Genomic DNA, 17,566 nt, shown 5'->3' with positions numbered 1-17,566 from the left:
CCACCTCTGGTTCCTGAAGAACTTTATGGTCAACCTGGTTCCTGGGACTTAAAAGGAAGTGGTATCCCAGGCTCCCTGTTTTGTATTGCTTTTTTTCTCTCCTTTCCCCCTGGGCTCCAATCTGATGGTTCTTCTCCCAGAGCCTAGCCCTGAGAGGTTCACTGTCAGAGAACTAGACCTGAGCGTCCCATGGATGCTGACCTCTAGGTCTGGCCCTTCACTCTGGATTGCAGGCACTGGAGGGATCTCGGATTCTTCACTTCTAGGTCCAGGCTCTATGTAGCTTGTGGTTTCTCAGGTATCCTTTCCTCCAAGCTCCCAATTGTAGGCTTAATAGGCAGTTCTAAATGTCTGGGCTTTTGGATAGCTCTTTCTGGCTCCTGGTCCCAGGATCCTTAGGATTCAGGACTGGTCCCCAGGCAGGAAAGAAAAGGCAAGTGCCAACGGCGGCGCTGGTGCTGCCTCAGGGCAAGCCAGGCCTGCTGATTTCCCACCAGGTAAGCCTCTGGGCTAGGTCCCCCACCCCATAGTGTGCTTAGTAGCTGAGCTGTCTGGGCTGAGGGTGCTCCAAGCCGAAGAGGGGGCTCCAAACTTTCCAGGCTGTTGAGGCTGCTGCTGGGCAATTCCATGGTCTGGATCTCACTGCATGTACCTGGTAAGGCAGGAATGGAAGACAGGCAGTGGGGAGGAGGAGGTATGACCACTATTGACAACTACAGGAGGTCAGTGATGAGGATGGGAAGTAGGGCACAAAAATAGCAAGGGGCAGAGCAAAGAGAACCTAGAGTTGGGGGAAGAGTGACTCACAGCAACAGGGAGGCCTCCTTTGGGCTTCAGGCTTGGGCAAGGGCTGCTGGAATAGACACAGCAGGGCCCCATCCACCCTCTGGAAGATGTTGAGCATGAGCAGAGTCTGGCGAAGTTCAGGGGACAGGCCCCACTGCTCCTCCTCCAGCAACTCCCGGACCACTCCGAAGTCTTGTCTGAGCTGCAGCGCCCCCTGCAGGCTGAAAGAAGGCCAAGGTACAATGTGGCCACTTGCCTCTAACTGCTCTGCCCCCACCTATCCCCTCCCTTTTTCCAGTTCGTTCAGCCCTCTGCCATTGCCTCCTTTTCTCCTCACCTGAACCGGATCCCATGCGTGAGGATGTGGTCAAGCCAGGCACCCAGGATGGCTGTCAGTGCCTGGCCAAGGGCAGGGGCCTGGGCTTGGGGTGGCAATCCCTGCAATCCTTGCAACACAGGCTCCAGTACAGTACGAACCACCAACCCAGCATACTCACTAGGAATGCTGGGCAGTTCTGGAGTGAGAGAAGAGAAAGGACAGGATATGAGGCTATAGGAGATCCTTTGAGGCCCTAACAGAGTGTTTGGGGGAAAATGATAGGCTTTGTGGGGGCACAGAAGGTGAGGGCAAGGATGGAGACAGAGGAGTGGAGCTAGGATTTGGAAGGGTCAGGAGACTGTTACCCATGGGAACTGTGAAAGGGAATGCTAGGAAGAGGAGTTACCAGGAGAGAGCCGATGCCGCCAGTACCGACCCCGTGGCATGTAGAGTTCAAAGCCCTGTGTGGCTTGTTTATGACATGTTTGAAAAAAGAGACTTAGTGATTCTTCAGGCAGGAGCTGTGGAGATATGGAGAAAGTAAAAAGGGCTTATCTGCTAGGGACTTGCCAAATTACGATGCTCTTCTAAATCTGAGGTGTTCGGGATGCCTGAGTGGCTCAGCAGTTGAGCATCTGTCTTTGGCTCAGGGCGTGATCCTGGAGCCTCAGGATCGAGTCCCACATCGGGCTCCGTGCATGGAGCCTGCTTCTCCCTCTGCCTGTGACTCTGCCTCTCTCTGTGTGTCTCGAATGAATGAATGAATGAATGAATCTGAGGTGTTTAACCTTGCTTCCATAAAGCCCCAGAACAGAAGTGTGTATGCATAATTCCACGGGCTTGGACAGTTCTGAAAAAAGATGCCCTTTTATTGGGTTTTACTAAAGGCCTGGACCCAGGTCTATAATCTTTTATAGATTATAAAAGATTGTCTATAACCTAAAATAGACAATTGCCATAGGATTACCCTGTTCTCCTCAACTTGGTTGTCTAAAAATCCTCCAGGTTAACTTTACTCTATAGGAACATTAATAGGAAAAAAAGAGGGAGACATCCTCAATATTACGAATGTTCCAAAGCAAATGCTAGAGAGAGGGGTCTGCATGATCTACAGACAGGCAGAAGCTGAAGAAAGAAAGGGGGAATTGTACGATCTTCCATCATCTATGAAAGGAAAGCAGGAACTATATGCAGACCAGGAGTGATGAATGTAACTTTCTGAGATTCAGGAACCTTTGCAATGTCCTTGCGCTGAAGTTTTTTTATACCCTACTTCCATTTACCCAGAGTAATAATAAAGCAAGAAACAGGCCTAGGTGCTGGTTTGGCTTCTGTGCTTTGATAGGTTATCTTTTTGTAATGAGAGAGCAAAAAAGAGGGGTCTCTACAGTCCATCTTGGAAAGAAACCCTAAGAAATGGGTAATGTGGTGGCAGCTCTGTAAAGAAAACGTGATTAGATGCCTATTAGCCTGAATAGAGAAAGGGGCCTGGGGGCTGGACTGGGAGAAGTAGAGCTCCTGTAGCTCCTGGTACATATCCTGACTACAGCCTATCCTAAATCTAAATTCTACCTCTCTTCTCCTGAAAACCAAAACTCCTTATTTATGCCAAGGAAATTACCCTTTTGTCAACTGATAGTTGTTAGGAATCTCCCTGCACTCAACACTCTCAGAAGACACAAGGTCACACTATGAAATGGTTTTTCTGTCTGGGATGTTACAGTCCAGCTGGGAAGAAATCACAACATCTGATTCTTCTTTTCCATGCCAGTGCCCTATGCAGTAGAATGCCCAGAGCAGACTCCCAACACTGCAATTACCAGGCAGAGAAACAAGGCATGAAGAGTCCTTTGCACGATGGTCAGTTCACATGGTAAGCACACTTTCCCTATCTCTGTTCTTATGTCTCCTCACCTCCCAACCTGACCACTGTAGCTGTATCAGACTCTATCATAGTCTCCACTGTTCCCCTCCTGCTCTTCCCATGGCTATTACTCATGAGACAAAGCCCAGATTCGGTGGGCTGGTGTTCAGTGCCCTTCACAATATTATGCCAACCTAACTTCTCCACCACAGTCCCCCACCGAACCCTAAACAGAAGTATGTGTGTGTATGTGCACACACGCATGCACACATGCACACACATACACACAGGGAGCTTCTGCTTTGGTCAGGTCATCTCCCCACTACTCCCTCAAGGAACTATGAACTGCCCACCTCCAGTAACCCTTGCCATTCCTCTGAGGCTGCCTAACCACCAGCTCCAGCCATAGACCCTGTACGGAGCTTCTGTAACAATATGCCTGCCAGTCTTCCTTCTTCAGAGTTTCCATGGCCATCATTGTCCAACATCCTCATGAGGAGCCTGCTCTGGGGTATGTTGAGTTGAAGAAGGTAGCAATAAATTGAGGTAGAACAGGCAGATGTAGATGGTATGTTAGGGCTAAACTGTTGGGGGGATGGTTCAGTGCATAGCACCAAGGCAGTGTGAGTAAGTAGGAATGCAGAGAGAAAAGGAGCAGGGGGACAAAGTCTGAACTCCATAGTCTTGTCCCTATTTAGGGCAGAGGGGAACTTGGGCAGGAAGAGAAAACAAAAAGACAGAGAAACATCTTCCATAGGAGGAACAGATACTCTGCAATATGGGGAAAAATTAAAACAGAAGTTTAATAATTTTATTCATAAGTTTAGAAGAAAAATATGAGAAGGCAGACAAGTGGATGAAGGTTATCACTGTGGAACAGGAACCAGAGGTGGGGTGGGGGCAATTAAAGTGCTGGGTTTTTTTCATCAGAAGCCTTCTAAAATAATATCCTATTTCTCTTTTAAACTATGGACATGTATTACTTTAATAAAAATATAAGTGATATATTTAGAAAAGAGAAGGGACATCATCTCAAAACTAGTAAATAAAAGGAGTGTCTGGGTAGCTCAGTAGTTAAATGGCTGACTTCAGCTAAGTTATGATCTTAGGTCCTGGGATCCAGCCACCCCACCCCTACCCCTGTGTGCTCAGCAGGGAGTCTGCCTGGCACCTCCCTCTGCTCCTCCCCCTGTGTGTAAGTGCTCTCCCTCTGCCCCTCCACCTGCTTCTAAGTGCTCTCCCACCCTCTCTCCCAAATAAATAAATAAAAGCTTTAAAAAAGCTAGTAAGTAAAAGGAAAGATTCAATCATTTATCTTACCTTTTCTCTACAAAATATACTTCAGAGTAACCAAGTAACTAATGAGGACAAACAATAGCCAAACTGTGGAAGGAGCCTCGGTGTCCATCGAAAGATGAATGGATAAAGAAAATGTGGTCTATGTATACAATGGAATATTACTCAGCCATTAGAAACGACAAATACCCACTATTTGCTTCGACGTGGAGGGACCTGGAGGGTATTGTGCTGAGTGAAATAAGTCAATTGGAAAAGGACAAACATTATATTCATTCATTTGGGGAATATAAAAATTAGTGAAAGGGAATAAAGGGAAAGGAGAGAAAGTGAGTGAAAATATCAGTGAGGGTGAGAAAACATGAGAGACACCTAACTCTGGGAAATGAACAAGGGGTAGTGGAAGGGGAAGTGGGCAGGGGGTTGGGGTTACTGGGTGATGGGCACTGAGCGGGGCACTTGGCAGGATGAGCACTGGGTGTTATGCTATATGTTGGCAAATTGAACTGCAATAAAAAAATTTAAAAAATTAAAAAATTAATGAGGACAAATTTCACTTTATAGGAGTAAGTCAACTAATAAATGAAGAAGAAATGATAGAATTGGAATATCGCCACTTTGCACCCCCTAATGAAATAATGGATCTGGGGATGCCTAGGTGGCTCAGCGGTTGGGCATCTGCCTTTGGGTCAGGGCATGATCCCAGAGTCCTAGGATGGAGTCCCACATCGGGATCCCTCCATGGAGCCTGCTTCTCCCTCTGCCTGTGTCTCTGCCTCTCTCTCTCTGTGCCCCTCATGAATAAATAAATAAAATCTTAAAAAAAAACAAAAGAAAGAAAAAGAAATAATGGATCTAGGCAGTAATGATCAGTGGCTGTTAACATCACAAAATGAGAGCCTGACATAAACATGAAACAAAATTGACCATGAGTTGATAATTGTTAAAGCCTCAGGGTAGAAATATGGAGATCCATTATGCTTTTCTACTTTTGTATATGTTTGAAGTTTTCCATAACAACAAGTGAAAGAGAGAACAAAAAATGAACAGAGCAAGAAAAGATAAATTCAGCAGACTCCAAGGACATTCCAAGTCACTGGGATGTTTCACCACCACCACCTCAACCCCAAAGCTGGGCACAGAACTGACTCTTAAACTGCCACTGTCAGGACTCCTGCACTTCTCACCTGAATCTGTGCGGTTAGCTTTGGATCTCTAGGGCCAGCTGCTGCTCCAATTCAAGAGCCAAACTTTCCTCTGAGGCCAGTCTAGACAGAGCTGCTGCCTCCTGCAATAGAGGCTTTGGCAGAAACAGGAAGTGAGATTTGAGCCCAGCCCAGGCTGCTCCCCTTCCCACTCCCTAACTACTCACAGGTAAGTTCTTCTGGATCAGAAGCAGGAAGGAACCTGGGGCCCATGCTGCCAGATGCTGCTGAGTTCTGCCCAAAAACCAGACCAAGGTGGTCTGCAGGGTACAGAGCCCCAGAGCAAACAGTGCAGGACCTGGGGAGAGGAGGATGGAGTATCTGAGAGATCCAGAACCCCTCTGGGAGGAGGCAGGCTTCAGGACAGAGTAAAGGCATAAAGGGGACATCTTCTACTGTTCTGTTTCCTCCATCCCCAGCACCTTGTCTCACCTGGAGGCTCACAGAGGAGCAGCCCTGACCTGGGTTCTCGAAGGGCATCCAAGAGAGGAGGAAAGAGCTGTTGCAAAAGTTCAGCGGTATGAGAGGATGAGGTAGGGCTGCTCTGATCTTCACCAGCAGATCCCAAGGCCTGGCAGAAGCCTGAGGATGAGGGATACGGTTTGATGAGGAAGGGGCAATCTGGGGCTGTGTCATTCCCAATGCCCCTTCCTTCTCACCTTGGTCCCAGCTCCAGATAAGAGACTGATGAAATAGGCTGCGACACAAAGAAGCCAACTCCTTCTCACACTCCTGAGGCAGGGATGCTAGTGGGAGAAATGGCTCTGGAGCCTGAAAAGAAGGCCTCTCTTTTCCAGAACCACTGCCCACTCAATGACAGCGGAAGAGGAGAGGCTCCCACCAAGACTCAAGACTTGAGTAGAAAGCAAGACTGGCCTAGAAAGCCCAGATACTTTAGCCTGTCAGGTGGGGAGGGGAGTTGGGGAGGGGCGTAAGGGGTGGGGGTTGTAGTGTTCATTCTAAAGGGCCTGCTTTTGCAGTCTGGCTGGCCGGGGAATGAGGTGGCTAGGGAGAAGAAAGAGACCCCAGACTGCCCAAATGCCCACCCAGGCCCATCACTCACCCTGACCCAGTGCCTGACTCAGCTGTTGTACCACTGTCCTGCGGTCCCTCCAGGGTCCTAGACTTAGGTCCAGACTCTGAGCACAAGCTGCCCACAGCAGGGTCCAGTACTGGCTCCACAGGGCTCCAGCCCCTCCAAGCCCCAGTCTGCTGTTGGCTGGATCCGTCACGCCCCCCAGCAGCCTCAGCAGCCCGGGCAGCAGCTCCCGCTCCTCTTGGCACCGACTGCGGAGCTGATCCCGCAAGCCTGATCCCTTGAGCGCCGCATCTAGCTGCCCTGCCACCTGGCAACCCCGCTCCCCCGTCAGGAGGCGGAGCACACGGGAAGGCGGGAAAGGGCGCGCAGCCCCTGGGACGGGGCTCAAGGCTTTTCCCTGCAGCTGGTGGTAGGCGGGAAGCGCCAGCAGCACGTCGGCAAGTTGGGACGACCAGCCGGGGCTGGCTGGCTCCCGACCCAGAGCCCGAAGCTGCATCTGGATGGCAGCATCCAGGCACTGGGCGGCCAGTCCGGCGGGCCGCGCCAGGAGTAGCGGCACGCGAGTCCTCCGGCAGGCCGATTCGCAGGCCGGCCCCTCGGGAAGGGTGCAGGAGCAGGTCGCGGCACAGGTGAGGCAGGGGGCCGGGGGCCGGCGCGCTGGGGCTCAGGATTCTCAGGAGGCGCACAGCCGCCTGTAGGTGGCGGGCGCAGTCGCGGGCTTGGAGGAGCTGCTCCCGCTCGCGGAGCAGCCGCAGCAACACGGCCCGGAGACGCTGCAGCGCGGGAGGGCTTGGGCGGCCGTCTGCAGCCTCCCGCCACCAGCCCGCGGCGCCCGCCTCGTGGTGCTCTCCCGCGTCCGCCGGCGCCGCCCAGCACGGCTGCCCTCCTGGAGCTCCGCCGGGCCGCGGGTCCTGGCAGGGAAAGCTCCCGGCACCTGGCAGCCCCCGCCAGCCACGAGAGTCCCCGCGAAGAGCCCCCGCCTGCCTTCCCTGCCCCCGCCCCTCCACAGCGCCCCCGGGTTGCGCCCTCGACGGCGGCACCGCAGCGAGCGGAGGCAGAAGGCCCCCGGAGCGAGACGCCTGGGCCATGGGGCGCCCGAACCGACCTAACGATTCCTACTTGCCCGCCCCGCCCAACGCCCGCGGCCGCGGGACCGACGTGGCCTCTCTCGCGCTCCGTAATCGGAGGCTCTGCCCCTAACAAAGATGGCGGCCTGCTCCGTCCTGCGCCGCCCGTCGGCGGTGTCGGGCACCCGACCGTCTTTCACTTTCGGGTCACTGTTGATAGGCGATGGCGCCGGTTCCGAAGACAGTGGGGCGGATAAAGCTAGGTAAGCAGGTGTGGCAAGACGGGAGGGGGTCCAGGAGGGTAGGGACAGCCCCACTCGGGTCTGTCTTCAGTAGGGTCTTGTGCTTCACGCGGTGGGCGGAAGGCTCCGGCCCCTGCTTCCCGAGTCCCTTGACGCGTCGCCGCCTTCCTTTACTGTTCTAGACTGTCCTCTGCTGCCTGGCTGCCCGCTGGGGGCCGCTGCTGTCCCCAAACTCTGCAAGGAATTCCGCCCTGAGGACTATGGCGCCGAGGTAAAAAGGGCTCCTCGCTCCCCCTAGCCCCGTCTATGTCGGTCACGCCTCTTTCCAGTCAGCTGAGCTGAGCCCCGCCACGGCTGGGCGCCACACTGGACGCCCAGGGCTCCGCGGAGGGGCGCCTGGTAATGGAGGGTGGTGGACGTGGGCAGGATCGGGCGGACGGCGGTCTCCGAGGCGAGGATTGCGGGGTGGGCGGGAGTTGCAGAGGGCGAGACATTATGAACAGAGGGAACAGTGTGAGCAAAGTGGCCAAGGCAAGGCAAGGTGTAGGGAACACTGAAGTCAGATTTGAGTGGTTCGGTTGGAAGTGTTAGAAATGAAGTGGGGGCGGGGGATGAAGTGGGAAAGAAGGCAGCAAGTGGCTTGAAATGCTTTTCGTCTGGCACGAGGGCTTGGGTGTCCTCAACTAGGCGATAGTGTATTGAAGGAGGAAGACGATCAGATTTGGAAGCACGGAGAAGGTGTATTTCCAGCTGCTTCCTGGGTATCTCCAAAACCTCAAACCCACCAAGTCCAGAAGTTAATTCATCATCTTTGCAAGTTGGATGTTTTTCTCTAATCTAAATTTTGGCTGATAACACAAACGGACATCCAGTTGCTTAATGCCGAAATCTAAAAATCATTGTATATGATCCTCCCTTTCCCTTACCTCACACATTGAGTCAGTCACTAAAATCCACTTCAGAAATGTCTCTTGACTCAAGCCCGTCATTTCTATTACTGCCCCTGCTGCCACTGGCTTAGTTCAAGAATTCATTCTTTCTGGCCTGAAGAGTCACTGTGGCTTGCTAACTAAACACTCCACCCCTAGAATCATCTCCTTCCCCAGTGCTATTTCACTTGAGTGCTTCACTCCCCAGATCAGTCCCACTCCCATCACTGACAAGTCAAAGCCCAAACTCATTGGATCACACAGGGTTCTTCAGACCCAGCTCCTAGCTGCATCTCTAATAGAATGCTATCCTCACCAGTCTCTCTGCTTTTGCTCATTCAACACTCTTACTGAGCACCAACAATGTACCAGGCACTGTTTTTAGGCACTTGGAAGACAGCAGTAAATCAACACAAAAATCCTTTTATTTATTTTTTTAAAGATTTTTATTTATTTATTCATAAGAGACACCGAAAGAGAGGCAGAGACACAGGCAGAGGGAGGAGAAGCAGGGTCCGTGCAAGGAGCCTGACATGGGACTCAATCCCAGGAATCCTGGATCAGGCCCTGAGCCAAAGGCAAACATTAAACCACTGAGCCACCCGGGCATCCCACAAAAATCCTTTTAGTCAATGAATTAGAAGCATCTAGTGGAGGCAGCCAGTCAGCAAGTAAACAATATAGTATACCAAATATGAAAAGTACAAGGGAAAGTATAACAAGGATGGGCAGTGCTGAGTGGAATTGAGTTTCTTTTTTTTTAAGGGAATAGGGCGCCCCAGTGGCTCAGTTGGTTAAGCATCTGCTTTCAGCTCAGGTCATGATCCCAGAGCCCCACATCCGGCTCCCTGTTCAGTAGGAAATCTGCACCTCCCTCTGCCCCTCCCACCACTTGTTCTCTCGCTCACTCTCTCTCAAATAAATAAAATGTTTATAAAAAATAAAGGGAGGGATCCCTGGGTAGTGCAGCGGTTTAGCGCCTGCCTTTGGCCCAGGGCGCGATCCTGGAGACCCGGGATCGAATCCCACGTCAGGCTCCCGGTGCATGGAGCCTGCTTCTCTCTCTGCCTGTGTCTCTGCCTGTCTCTCTCACTGTGTGCCTATCATAAATAAATAAGAACATTTAAAAAATAAAATAAAATAAAATAAAGGGAAGGGATCCCTGGGTGGCGCAGCGGTTTGGCGCCTGCCTTTGGCCCAGGGCGAGATCCTGGAGACCCGGGATCGAATCCCACGTTGGGCTCCCGGTGCATGGAGCCTGCTTCTCCCTCTGCCTGTGTCTCTGCCTCTCTCTCTCTCTCTCTCTCTCTCTCTCTCTGTGTGACTATCATAAATAAATTAAAAAATAAAATAAAATAAAAAATAAAAAAATAAAATAAAGGGAATAGTCAGAAATGGCCTCTTGGAGAAGGTTTAAGCAGAGATCTGAAGGGGTGAGTCATTCATGGGGGAAAGAGCATTCCAGGGAGAGGAAGTAACACAGACAAAAGCCTTGAGATGGGAGCACACTTGATGTGTGTAGGAACTTCAGAGGAGACCACTCACCACTGTAGTTAGAGATAGGACCGGAGGGTAGGAGATGATTCATAGAGTATTGAGGAGCCAGATTGTGTTGGGCCATGTGGTGAATTAAGAGAATAGCACAGAATGTGCTCTGGGGAGAGGTAGAAGGTCAAGGTAATCCCTTTTTTGTTTATTTTTAGAAATGGCTAGACTGGGCCAGTTAGGAAGTTGAATTAAACCCACCAGGAAATTGAATTTGAGAGTAAGACTTGATGGAAGCACACAGCAGTGTAAATGAAGATGCTGTTGAGTCAGGACTGTCTACTGAAGGATATTCTGGCTCTGAAACTGTTTAGAAAGTTGACTATCCCTCAGTGATCTGAAGTCCTTCCTGTGTATTAGTTTAGCACTCTGCCATTTCATGTAGTTTCTAAGTTTCTCAGTCAGTGGGCCACCACCTAGTCAGGTATGGTGCCCTCTTCAGGCCGGAAGATGCCACACGGGGACAAGATGACTCCTGTCCTCCTCCAAAGCTGACACTGAGGAAATGATTCTTATAAGAATCACAGAATGACAGGGAAAGATTTGAAGAGTCTCATCTCATTTTGTGAATGATGAAGCCAAGGTTCAGAGAGGTTAAATGACTTGTCCAAAGTCAAACAGCCAGGCAGTGGCAAAGCCAGAACTAAGATGTGAATAGCAAAGTGTTCTTTCCAGTTCTATGCTTCTCACCAATTGAGAGAGCAATAAAAAGCAGTGAATAATAAGGTTCTAAATTATATGACACAGACTATGTGAGTACAGCTTGTGAGTGAGGGCAGAGATCATCGGAGATAAAGAGGTTTGAGGGAAGGTGGAATTGGACTTTGAAGGTGAGACAAAGTGTGGGGAGAAGCTCGGAGCCAGGAGGGATTTGGGGACAGTTGGGGGGAAGATCCCAACACTGGAAGGAACCTGATAACAGAGGGATGATGGCAGCCAGGCAGGAGCGAATTACAAAGGAAGATTGGGAAGGTCAGCCAGGGGGTTTTTTGGAAGACTTCAAATCCCAGGCTGAGGAGCTAGACTCAGTTTTGCCTATGGCCCTGGCAGTGGGGGATTACTGGACTTTCCTGAGTAGGGATATATCTGTTGAGAGCTTGGTTTGGGGGGGAAACAGATGGAGTACAGGGGAGAGGCCAACCAGGAACTGCTGTATACATTTAGGCATGAGGTAGTTCCAGCGTGGGTTATATGGGGTTGCTCATAATCAAGGATATGGTGGGGGACATAGCTGGAAGAACAGGTAAGAGGGCTCTTTCAGGGACATCAGTGTAGCTGACTTGGTGGCAGGTCAAAGGAAGATCTTGTATGATGGAAAAGGCTGGGCTGAAGGCCACACACAACCCTTGGGAAGCAGGAGAGTAGTGAAGGAGGTAATATACCAGGAAAGCCAAAGCAGTGTGTCTTAAGGACACTGAGTGGAGAGAAATCAACCTGTAAGATTCTCCAGGCTAGGTGGCTGGTTTGTGGTTGCCATGGTGGAGGGATCAACCCAGCCAAGCCCCTAGAACTACCCCCAACATCAGCCTCCCTTCCCTTCCCCCTTCCAGGACACAGTGGATTTTCTTCGACGGCTTGTGGAGAGTGATCCCCAGCGCCTGCACCAGATCCATGTGGATAGGAGCAGCGGGCGGCTACAGCTGTGGCACCATGGTGGGGGGTGCAGGGGCCTGGGCCCAAGGATTGAGGCTGGGCTCTGAGATCAGGCCCTGGGGAAGGCTAGCCCTCAGATGCTCCTTTCTCTCATGTTCCTTTTTCTTTCCCTTCTCCTTATCCCTCCTGACAGATTACCTCCTAGACCATTTCTGTGATGAGGGGAAAATGCCTGGACAGAGTGAAAGGACCAAGGGGGCCAAGGGACTGGGGACCTACTGTAGTCTCCAGAAGTCCTTTCTGTATCCTCCCCAAGGGCCTGAGCCCTGTGCTCCTAGCCCCTCTTCCTCTGCCAGTTCAGACAGCCTCCTGCAGGTGGCCATGCCCCAGAAGCTCCTGCTGACTGAAGAGGTGAGACTACCAGCAAGGGGCTTCCACCTCTCCCAGTGCTCTTACAACTGCCATATTCCATGTAATACATCTGTATTGTCCCCTCACCTGGGCCCAGCCTTTCAGGGTCTTTCCATACTTCTGGCCTCTCTTTGGCTTTCTTATTCTCTGTCTCTCTGTCATCTGGTTTTCCTTCTCCAGGAAGCGAACCATCTGGCTGAGGAGCTGGTGGCTGAAGAGGAGCGCATGAAACAGAAAGCAGAGAAGAAACGACTCAAAAAGAAGGTAGCTGGAGGGCAGAAGGATGGGAACCCAGAGGTATCTAGGAGAGGGATGCTTTGTGAGCACAGGAGAGAACTCAAGGTGGCCCATTGTGGACCCTCTTGCCAGAGGGGGCCGAGGGGCTCAGAGCTTGGACAGAGAGGGTCTTGTGGAAGCCATATGGTATGGTGGTTCTGGAGTCACACTATGCTGCCTGGGTTGGAATCTGGCTCTTTCTTACTGTGAGACCTCTCCCTGGTAACTCTCCTGTCTGCTTTTTCACTTGCAGCATAAGGATAACAACAAAATCTACCTCATGGAGTTTTAGGGATTAAATGAGATAGTGTACGCAAAGCTCTTAACGTGGTACACGATGTATAGTCTGTATTGTACTCATAAAGAATTGGCTTCAAGATACAAATTGTGTGTATGTTTACATATGGTGTTCAAAATATGTCATCAGCATCATTGCCGTTATCATTGCAGCGTCAAAAGGATCGCAAGCGACAGGAGCGCTTGGAGCAGGAGGGCGGGGAGCCCAAGGTGAGTGTCTACAGGCAGATATGAAGAACACTAAGTGCCGGAGGGTGGGAGCTGAGAAGGCAGGCAGCTCAAGGTGATCCCCACCTGCCTTCCCTCCAGGTTGAGGCCACCCCAAATGGGGATGGGAGCCCTCCATCCAGCCCCAGGAACCTTGCTCAGGGACAGTGTGATGAGGAAGAGGTGAGAGCGCCCCACCCTGCTTCCTGTACTTCTTGGTCTCTGTCCACCTTCCCTCCCCCTCCTGCAGAACATACTTTATCCCCACCCCCTCCTGACTTTACTTTTTGTTCGCAGGACTCACTGGATCTGTCTAGCACTTTCGTGTCTCTGGCTTTGCGCAAGGTTGGGCGCAAGGAGGATTGGCCTCCTGGTGCCCGCAGAGAGAAGGGACTGAACCCGGAGCCTCGAGGCAAAACCCGGGGCCCCCATCAGAAGATGCGCCAGGAGGAAGGGAGCTCTCGGATAGAAGAGAGCCCCAGGCAGAGTCCTAAGGCAGAGGTGAGGTGACCAGTAGAAGGAGTTTTCTGGCTGCTCTAGGATTAAGAGATCTGGGGTCAGGCTCCATCACGGACATCCTGACCCTGGGTAGTTTCTTCTGCAGGAAGGTAGGGCTGGTACCATCTTGCAGAACTGTCATAAGAATTACATAAGTTGGATGAGGCTGACTGCAATATTCATTGTTTGAACAAAGGAGAAGGATTTGGGGAGGCTGAGGCCTGAGTCCTGTTTGACTTTTCTCCCCATCCCTAGGCATGTCCAGGACTGCTGGCAGCTGCCTTACAGCAGAGCCAGGAGCTGGCAAGTGAGACTCTCTCCACACACCCCCCACCCCGCCCTCCCTCCCTCACCCTCCCTCCTCCCCCAACTCTCCCTGGGATAGGCCCATCTGAGCCCCCCCACCTTCTCTCTCCCTAGAGTTGGGGACCAGCTTTGCCCAAAATGGTTTCTACCACAAGGCTGTGGTTCTCTTCACCCAGGCTCTGAAGCTCAACCCCCGGGATCATCGGTGAGTAGGGGCTTGGCCACTGTGCTGGGAGGTCAGGGCAAGGCAAAGTGTTGAAGATCCAGACTCTTGGCCACTTTGTCTTTATCAGGTTGTTTGGAAACCGTTCTTTCTGCCATGAGCGGCTGGGTCAGCCAACATGGGCCCTGGCCGATGCCCAGGTGGCCCTTACCCTGCGACCTGGCTGGCCCCGGGGCCTCTTCCGCCTGGGCAAGGCCTTGATGGGACTGCAGGTATTGGGTCTGAGACTGGAAGCATGGGCAGAATTTGGGTAGTGTGGTATAGGGTTTGGGTCTATATTGCCATTTTGTAGTAAAGCTCCTAGTACCACAGTGTCACAGTGTTAGCAGCACTAGGAGCTGATGTGGGTTTGAGGAGGGGGCAGTTTTAATTTCCCTCATCCCCTTGATACCTACACTTTCCTCTTTCCAATCCCTCTGGGACAAAAGCGTTTTGAGGAGGCAGCTGCTGTGTTCCAGGAGACTCTGAGAGGCGGCTGCCAGCCTGACGCAGCCCGGGAGCTCCACTCTTGCCTTCTGCACCTCGCTCTGGTAAGGGAGCTGGGCCCATTGGCAGACCACGGGGGCAGCAGGAAAACCGGCTGCAGTTTCCACAGTGAGCTCTGCTCCCTTCCACCTCAGGCCGGTAGCGAGGGCAGGAACAAGTGGGATGAGGGGCGTGAGCTGTGCTGCCTGTGCTGCCGAGAAGGAGAAATAAGTGCGGCTCCCTCTCTCTCCACAGCAGGATCCGCAAAGAGGAGGAATCCGGGAACCACCTGGCTTCCCGCAACCATTCTGCCATGCTGGGCCCAGTGTCTCAAGCCTCCTCCCTGTCAGCCGCCCTCCAAGTGCTGCTCCAAGAGCCTCTGTCCTCCTGTCTGCACCCTGGCCTCGTCTCCCTTGTCACCTGAGCCACTCCAACTCGCCCATCCCCCAGACTCTCCATCTCCAGGGCCCCTCAAAGGGCTCTGGTATCAGGACCGTGGCCCCAGCATCTACCTCAGGCCAGATGATGGAGGATCAGTACCTCATAGGACAGGGCTATGTGTGTATCCCATAGCTCCCTGCATATCTTGAGACCTTGTAGTCTAAAACCATAATTAAAGACTCCCCCGGTGGTCACTCCTCTTGCCACGGAGACCTGATGAAAGAAAGGAGCCCCATGTCCACTGAAACAACCTTTCTTTGATTCTGAAGCAGATGGCTTCCTCTGGGGGCAGTAAGGAGAAAGAAAATCCACCAAGGCTCAGGAGGGAACTGCACGAAAGTTCAGGTCTTCAGACTCCAACAGACCCAGCAGGAAGCATACGGGTTTGCTCTGGGTTTGCTCTGCGTCTTGGCCCTGAGGGATTCATTCACCAGCCAGAACTCTGTGCTCAGGAATGGGGTTAGGGGATGAGTGACACCTGAGTCCCTCCACCCCCTTCACTTTCCTGAACCCAGCTCTCACCTGGTTTCTTATAGCCCGAGCCCTGCATGCCTCATTTCCTGTCATTTGGTGCATATTCTGACCTCTCCTTTGTCCAGTAGCCTCACTTCCTCCAACTATTAGAAGATTCACTGGGGTTTGCATTTGGGAAGTCCCTTACCAGCTCCTGCCTGGAATAGGCAGGGTTCACAAATCTCCACCTCCCCACTGCTGGCTCTTCTGCTGATGGGACCTCAGCAGGCACCCAGGCTGCTGCTACTGTGGCCATGCTCTTTCTTCACTCCAGCACTGGGCATTGTTTTTGCTTTGTTTTTTAAATATTTTACTTATTTATCCACAAGAGACACAGAGAAAGAGAGGCAGAGACACAGGCAGAGGGAGAAGCAGGCTCCATGCAGGGAGCCCGACGTGGGACTTGATCCTGGGTCTCCAGGGTCACACCCTGGGCCAAAGGCAGGTGCTAAACCGCTGAGCCACCTGGGCCACCCCCAGCACTGGGCATTGTAATGAGCATTTCCACCAAGGGTCACTGCCCCCCCAAAGAAGGCTGTCATTCCCTACTGCCTGTGTAATAATCACGGTCTTTTGGGTTCTCTAAGATCCTGGCAGCTTCCTCTCTACCCCTGCCTGGGACTCTCCCAGCTCATTGAGATGTGGATCTGCAGGGGACTTTTAGGTCTCCCAGAATGCTTCGCCTAGAGGAACCGTTCATCAGGATAAAATGATCCTTTCTGCCTTAAGGTCTTGACCACACCATTCACACCTGTATAGGAGGTGTTGAAACACCTCCTTTACATAGGGCTTTCCCAAATTCCTTTTGTTTATGGAGCAGGCTCCTTAGATACTGTGTAGCAGACTGAAATCTGCCATTGCTGGTTGGGTCATCTTGAGCAGGTCTCCTAACATCTGTGCCTCAGGTCCCTCCACTGTAAAATGGGGCAGTTCTACTTCTCAGGGCTGTTGTGATTACTGAAAGAGTGTGAGGAAATACCTACCAAGTGCCTTGTACATTATGGATGCTAAATAAACTGGATTTTGTCTGCAAGGGTCCTACATATTTATGATTCCTACAGTGAGAAGAGATGAGTTAAGTTGTTGCTTATTTCACAAAATACAGACTCCCTGGGGCTGCAGTTCTCCAAGCATAGGCATTGGATCTGCAGCAACCTGGGAAATTGTTGCAAACGTATATTGTCAGGCCCTACCCTAGACCTTCTAAATCAGGGGCCCAGCAATTTGTTTCGTGAATACCTCCAGGTGATCCTAATGCCCAACCACTTGTATTAGGATCTGACAGAGGATATACCATCTGGAGGCTATTTTGGTGGGAGAGATTTGAGTTTTGTTCACCTCCAGCTTGATTTTGAGAAGTGGAAGCCCTGGGCTAGAATTTAGGAGGCCTCAAGTAGAGGGGGATTATGGCCTAGAGCCAATTTACTTGCCTCAATATACCTTCCTAACAAGAATTCTTTGCTCTGGGAGTTCTTTGTTCATGCCTAGTTGGGGAGAGGTGGTTGTGTTTGTTTGAGGGATGATTATATTATGGTGACTCCATTAGAGGCCTGTTCATGTGGCCTTCTTGTTCTAAGCAGCAAGGAGGTACTTCCCTACTTTGGGAACTCCACTAGGGTTCCTCAAAGAATGGGCACCCATCACTACTGTGTGGTATCTTTGCTTTCAGACTAAGTTGGCTCCTTGCTCTTCCAGCCACTCAGAGAAATGTCCCCTCCCCAGTAGCTTGTGACCTATCCTGGACTTGAATCTTCTCTGAGAGCCACAGGACTCCTGACATCTTGTCCCCATTTTGCCCCCTACACACTGCTGACTGGTAGGGTTCCAACCCAGCAGCCTGAGTTCTGAGTCCCTAGGGTTGAAATGCACAGTGACCAATCATCCCGGTTTTCCTGGGACTGAGGGATTTCCTGGAGTGTGAGATTTTCAGTGCTGAACCTGGGAAAGTCCTTGGCCAGCAGGAATGAGTCTGTCACTCTAAAGGTTCCAGAGAGGCAGCCTTAGGAAGGGGATGAAGGAAATGAGAAGGGGCCCTAAACCAGAA

General features: G+C 51.6%; 2 protein-coding genes across 7 annotated transcripts; one reads left to right on the top strand and one right to left on the bottom strand.

Moving 5' to 3' along the window:
- Positions 1-372: 372 nt before the first annotated feature.
- On the bottom strand, positions 373-8,101 carry CCDC142 (coiled-coil domain containing 142). The gene is given in 11 exon segments (XM_038561684.1): positions 373-652; positions 808-1,007; positions 1,124-1,301; positions 1,512-1,626; positions 5,453-5,475; positions 5,478-5,565; positions 5,638-5,768; positions 5,903-6,052; positions 6,130-6,216; positions 6,534-7,074; positions 7,076-8,101. Coding segments are annotated over 11 exon segments (2,292 nt in total). The 5' UTR covers positions 7,598-8,101; the 3' UTR covers positions 373-395.
- TTC31 (tetratricopeptide repeat domain 31) lies at positions 7,542-16,560 on the top strand. Of its 6 annotated transcripts, XM_038561687.1 has the most exons (13): positions 7,542-7,839; positions 8,001-8,089; positions 11,843-11,945; positions 12,079-12,296; positions 12,477-12,560; positions 13,023-13,079; positions 13,179-13,259; positions 13,374-13,577; positions 13,830-13,881; positions 13,995-14,085; positions 14,174-14,315; positions 14,532-14,633; positions 14,824-16,560. In XM_038561687.1, the coding sequence occupies exons 1-13, from the start codon at positions 7,800-7,802 to the stop codon at positions 15,139-15,141; spliced, it is 1,581 nt and encodes a 526-aa protein (XP_038417615.1). In that variant the 5' UTR covers positions 7,542-7,799; the 3' UTR covers positions 15,142-16,560. The 6 variants fall into 6 exon arrangements, with proteins under 6 accessions (XP_038417615.1, XP_038417614.1, XP_038417613.1 ...); XM_038561686.1 differs by having other exon boundaries at positions 7,778-7,839; positions 11,843-12,296; positions 14,827-16,560; XM_038561685.1 differs by having other exon boundaries at positions 7,778-7,839; positions 11,843-12,296.
- The last annotated feature ends 1,006 nt before the right edge of the window (positions 16,561-17,566 follow it).

Source organism: Canis lupus, chromosome 17, assembly GCF_011100685.1.
Source record: "Canis lupus familiaris isolate Mischka breed German Shepherd chromosome 17, alternate assembly UU_Cfam_GSD_1.0, whole genome shotgun sequence".
Lineage (NCBI taxonomy): Eukaryota > Metazoa > Chordata > Mammalia > Carnivora > Canidae > Canis > Canis lupus.
This window is presented reverse-complemented; position numbering and strand designations above follow the sequence as displayed.